Source organism: Echinops telfairi, unplaced genomic scaffold (assembly GCF_000313985.2).
Source record: "Echinops telfairi isolate 266 unplaced genomic scaffold, ASM31398v2 ScPeMD7_31;HRSCAF=116, whole genome shotgun sequence".
In the NCBI taxonomy this organism is placed as follows: domain Eukaryota; kingdom Metazoa; phylum Chordata; class Mammalia; order Afrosoricida; family Tenrecidae; genus Echinops; species Echinops telfairi.
Window position 1 is genome coordinate 45,119,742 of NW_022103928.1, and position 5,311 is coordinate 45,125,052.

General features: G+C 58.0%; 1 protein-coding gene across 1 annotated transcript in view; it reads left to right on the top strand.

Annotated features, from left to right (window-relative positions):
• The window catches only part of ASB10 (ankyrin repeat and SOCS box containing 10), a 9,747-nt gene extending 5,180 nt beyond the window's left edge, over positions 1-4,567 (top strand). Inside the window, 3 exon segments of the mRNA XM_045290148.1 lie at positions 2,109-2,118; positions 2,704-2,817; positions 2,980-4,567. Coding sequence (XP_045146083.1) covers positions 2,109-2,118; positions 2,704-2,817; positions 2,980-3,165 — 310 coding nt within the window. The 3' untranslated portion in view covers positions 3,166-4,567.
• The last annotated feature ends 744 nt before the right edge of the window (positions 4,568-5,311 follow it).

Genomic DNA, 5,311 nt, shown 5'->3' on the forward strand with positions numbered 1-5,311 from the left:
AAGCTGGGCCAGCTTCAAGTGCTGCGTACCATGGCTCTGCAGGCCCTCATTCAGCGCTTCCTTGTAGGATAGGGCTGGTCCATGGAGCCTGTGGGAGCGGCTGATGTCATGACAGCGTGGTGGGCGTGGGCACACCTGCCATCAGCAGACAGGGTCTTGGAGGCTCCTGGGCCGCGGAACCAGAGAGATCCTGGGTGTGGCAGGTGTCCCTGTGCTCTCAGACAGAAGCATCTGTCTTATTCCTAAGCAAGACCAAATAATTAAACAGCCCAAGAGTTCGGCAGATTGGTCTCCCCTTTGGGAAAATACAAGAAAATCAACAATTAACACTAATTAATCTCCTATTAACACCAGATAATTAGGAGACGAGCAATTCCCTGTAATCTGATGGAGGTTCTGACAGCTAATGATTTCTCCACGGGGCGGGGGTTGGGGGGGTGGAGACAGGAGGCAGCTTCGCAAATGGAGCATGCAGACCCCAGCCTTGCACCCTGACCGCCCGCCCGCTGCACCCACCCCACAGGGTGATTAGAAAATATGGCAAGTGCTTGTACCCAGTTCCCCGTCCACAACCCTTCCAGGCAGGTGGAACTTCCGGCCCCAAACAGGCTCCAGGGACTCCACCACACCTCTGGGACCCAAGGCCACCATTGTCCCTTGGGGAGCGCAGCAGACGGGCTCCAGTGGTGCAGCTTCAAGCCGATGGCTAGAGGCTTTCTGAGCGCCAGATCGCTAGCACGGAGCACAGCCCGTACCTGGCAGCGGTGGGTCTGTGGTGCAGAGCGCAGGTTCAGCAGAGCCAGTGGACCGGCCTGCACTTCCGACTCTGTGGTCTCGACTCCCCCTTGCCAGCCCCTAAGACTGACAGAGGGCGTGATCCTAAACAAGCCGTTGTCCTCTGGAGGGCTGCATGGGGACAATCGCAGGATGCCAGCCACCGAGGCTTGGGGGGAGAACTCCCTGGGTTAATTATGCACAGAGCCCACTGGGCGGCCCTACTGCGTAGCATTGCGTTGAAGGTCAATACTGTCTGTGACACTCAGAGCATGCTTCTAGGTGTTATTTGAACATAGGGTGCCCGTAGGCACAGCGAGTGGCACTGGCTGGGATGGCTGAGAGAGCTCCCTGGAGGGGAAAGGTGCTGGGGTTGGGTGGGTGGCAAGCCTTCCACACTTGGTGAGCAAGGTGGGCCGAGTGCAGAGGCCAGAGCTGGGGCAGCGCCTTCCTCCCCTGGGCAGAGGGAGAAGGCGGCAGAGGGCCTGTCCTGACCATCTCCCCTGAGGGAAGTGTGCAGAGGGGGCGGGGCCACTCTAGGGAGGTCCACCCTAGAAGCAGGGCAAGAGCCAGAAGGAGCGCCCTCCCTCCTTTCCCTGGGGGAGGGGGTAGGCTTGACCCCCTGCCCCACTCGTCACCAAAACAACTCAAACTCACTTCCGTGGAGTCAAGGCTGACTCCCAGCGACCCTGCGGGGCAGGGAAGAACTGCCATTGTGGGTTTCCAAGACTGTAACTCTTTACGGGAGCGAAGTCCCTTCTTCCTCCCACAGCTGGGGGTTATGAACCTCCGGCCTTGCCCAGTGCATAACCACCATGCCCGCCACCAGCGCCCCAAGAACAAAACAAAACAAAAGACACCATTGCCACTGAGTCTGTGTCCACGCATAGCACTGTCAGTCTTTATAGGAGCAGACAGCCTGCTCTGTCTCCTGTGGACCACCCGGTGGGTTTGAACCGACAACCTTGTGGTTCACAGGCTGACACCTAACCTTCAGCACCACCCGTATAGGAGCTAGACCCAGTTTGCCAGTCAGAGTCTTTAAACTTGCATGATAGTCTTTGCCATCGGGGAGGGCGAGTGGTTATGTCGGACAGCTGCTCCTGCAGGTGCACAGCTTGTTGGAGACAGTAACGGTATAAGGCCCTTGCCTGCCGTGTGAGGATCAGAGCTGAAAGTGCTCAGAGGTGGCACCCGGGGCTGATGGCCACTATCCTGTGACCTGAGGGCCCCTGGGAGCAGTCCTGCAGCCTGGCTCCCTCCCTGGGCTCAGGCCTCTGCTCTAGGTGGACCAGACCAGTCATGTCACCCCTCTTCCCTTTTTGCCTTTGCAGAAGCATGTCTGTAAGGGGATATGTGCTTATTTCTCCTGTTCTGTCTGCAACAGGGTCTCCCAAGGCCAAGGGCCTTATCTGCCTGTCTACTCCATGCACAGTGCTTGGGGCACATTGGTTCTCAGCAATTGTTTGTTGAGTGAGAGAATTAAGTCACCTGGATTCCCACCAAGCCTTCTGTAGACGCCGCCACATCCATCCTGCTTGGGGCTTCAGCTGTTGTGGCTCCGTGCCTGATTCCTCATAGCCCTGCCCCCATGTCTTTGAATACCCCACCCCTTGTGTGTACCCTCACTTGGCATCTGGTGTCCCTGCTTTATGTTCTGCTCCGGAACACAGACAGGGCCACCGGAAGCAGATGAGCAGAGGCACGGGGGTCTTAGGTGGGGGGGAGGACCCACTACCTGCCTTGTGGCGGGGCTAGAACACACTGTGTGATCCAGCCACGGTCCGAGCTCCCTGCCTTCCCGTATCCGTGCAATGTGTCTAACAGCTGCTGCTCTGTAGGGATGCGAACCAAAGAGCCGGTGAATGAGAACTGTCCGGTACCAAAGCGGGAGTGTCCGGGTGGGTGTCATAGCTCCCTCCCTGGCAGGTTCTGGCTCGCTGGTGCTCATCTCCCCGGACCATCGAGGTGCTGATGAACACCTACTGTGCTGTGAAGCTTCCTGAGGATGCTGTGGGCCTGGTGCCGCCGGAAATACTGCAGGTCAGTCGGGGGACCAGGGCTGTTCTGGGAGGCCTGGCCTCCCTCAACACAGACCCTCCTTGCAGTATGACTTTCGCCCAGGGCCCCCTCACATTCCCACCATAAGAAATCCTTCACTCCTTAAGAAGAAGGGGTGGGTGCCCACTGTCTGTCTGTCCCCAGGAGCACAGCCGTTTCTACTCGTCACTCTTTGTCCTGGCTGGGCAGCCGAGATCCCTGCAGCACCTGAGCCGATGTGCGCTGCGTGCCCACCTGGCGGCCCACCTGCCCCAGGCCCTGGCCCGCCTGCCCCTGCCACCCCGGCTGCTCCGCTATTTGCAGCTGGGGTTTGAGGACGTGCTCTATTAGGGAAGCCCACCCACCGTGGGGCCAGCCCGCTTTGGATCCACCGCTCAACCCCCACATCACACCTTCTCCACATGGGCCGCCCTCTTGCGTCTGACAGCAGGTGTGCCATCCCCAGAGGGCCCCTGCCTGCCTCTTGCTAGGCCAGAAGCCAGACCTGAGTGGGAGGGAGTCCCCTAAGGCGGCCCATGTCCACAGGAAGAACAGCGCTCACCGCTAGAGAAGGACAAGGACTTGTGGCGAGGGATACATCCCCCCGCCTCCAGCAGGGGTGGGGGGTGTCTCTTGGCTCTTGACTCCCAAGGCTCCCTCAAGCCTATTCTTGGAGATTCAAGATTCAATCTCTGGGCCTGTGCTGTTTGGGGCTGTCTGAGCTCACTCGGCGGTGGGGGGAGTCAGGACAGGAAAGTACAGGAGTCCCTTCCCCTATGAAATCCACCAGCTGTTAAGGGACCCCAGGAGCCTCCCCTTCTGCCTGGTAAAGTGGCCACCAGGTGACAAGGGGGGTGGCTAGGGAGGGCTGAGAGGGCAGGGTGGTTAAGGAAGCCGGCAGATCTGGAGGTGGCAGGGAAACGGGTGGGCTATGGATGTTCAAGGGTCAGATTTAGGATGATGACAGAAGGTGATCCTGTGGCTGACGACACAGGTCAGGGACACCGCTCTGCTGCAGCCCGCGCCTCCTGTGCTGCCCCCCGTCAGTGTAAGTCTGCAGGCATGGAAGCTCAAACTGGAGGACCAGGGCTCTAACCTTAACTAGTGGGGCAGAAGCCTCTAGGCTCCTTTTCTGTTCTGCGCACCGAGGGAGAGGGCAAGGTCCCTGAGGGTCCTCGTAGCACAGGAGGCTGCAGACGAGGGCCTTTCAGGCGGGGCTGGCCTGCAAACCCGGGTCAGAGGGCCTGGGTTTACGGGGAGCCAGAGCAGTCGGTCACAGGCACCACAGGTATGCGATGGCGAGTGTTAAGCAGGTGGCCCTGTGCCAAATAGGGTGGTAGAAGGTAGGCAGGGCGAGGGGGATGGGGACTGGCGTCAGGGCTGATACACTAGTCTGGGCTCCCAGGTTCTGTGTTAAATGGTCTCTCTCCCACCCCACCCCACCCCAAATGTGTTGGAATCCTAACCCCTGTACTTGTGGATATCATCTTGCTAAGAAATAAGAGTTTCTTTGAGTGTGTTCATTAGATCTACTTGAGTAGAGTGGGTCCTAAACCTAATCGCTTTTGAGTGATAGAACAGATTAGTGGCAGAGCTACAGACACTTGGGGAAGACAGGTGACATGTGAGGCTCACCAAGCCACCTAGGACCGCTGGGGGTCCCCGAAAGGAAAGACTCCACATATGTGAGACCCCATTCGGACTTCTAGCCTCCATGACTGTTAGAAAATAAAAGTTTTGCTCTTTAAAGCTACCCACATGTGGTCTTTCTGTACAGCAACCTGAGGAGATGAATCCGGGCCCAGCTCGGGTGGAGGGCCAGGGGGCTGGCTGGAGCAGTCCCCCAGGAGGAGGGTCCAGACCTGGAACCCAAGGACCCAAACCTCAACCAAACTCACTGTCCTTGATTGATGCTAACTCACAGAGACAGCAGGACAGAACTGCCCCTGTGGGTCTCAGAGACTGTTCTTGTTTCTGGGCGTAGAAAGCTCCATCTACTTTGGGGATCCCAGCCCGACTCAACCACTACATCCCCAGGCCTCCCCGTGGGGAACTAGGAAGGGTAGAATCTGGAGACACCCTCAGGTGACAGCTTCAAGGCCTGGGATGGAGACCAGGATGGGGAAGGCAGCGGCCGTGAGCTTTGCACTGGGGAAGCAGTGCTGCTGAGTTCTGCTCCCAGGAAAGACAGACTTGTCTTGTCCCGGGGTGGGGGTGGGGGCGGATCCCGGAGAAGATGCCTTATGATTGGTGTGTTTAGTTAACACATATTCACTGTTCTGGACACTACAGATCTGGGGGGCGGGGGGGGGGTGGCCCAAAGTCCTTGCTCTCTATTTTCCTCTTCCTGGAGGGAAGGGGGAGACACAAATAGATCAGCTAGTGATGTGCTGTGCAGAGAAATGTAAAAGGAACGGAGGGTGACTGCTGGAGGCATTTTAGATGGGGTGGCTGGAAGCCTGCTGTGTCATATTGACCCTGAGGCCTGAAAGGCAAG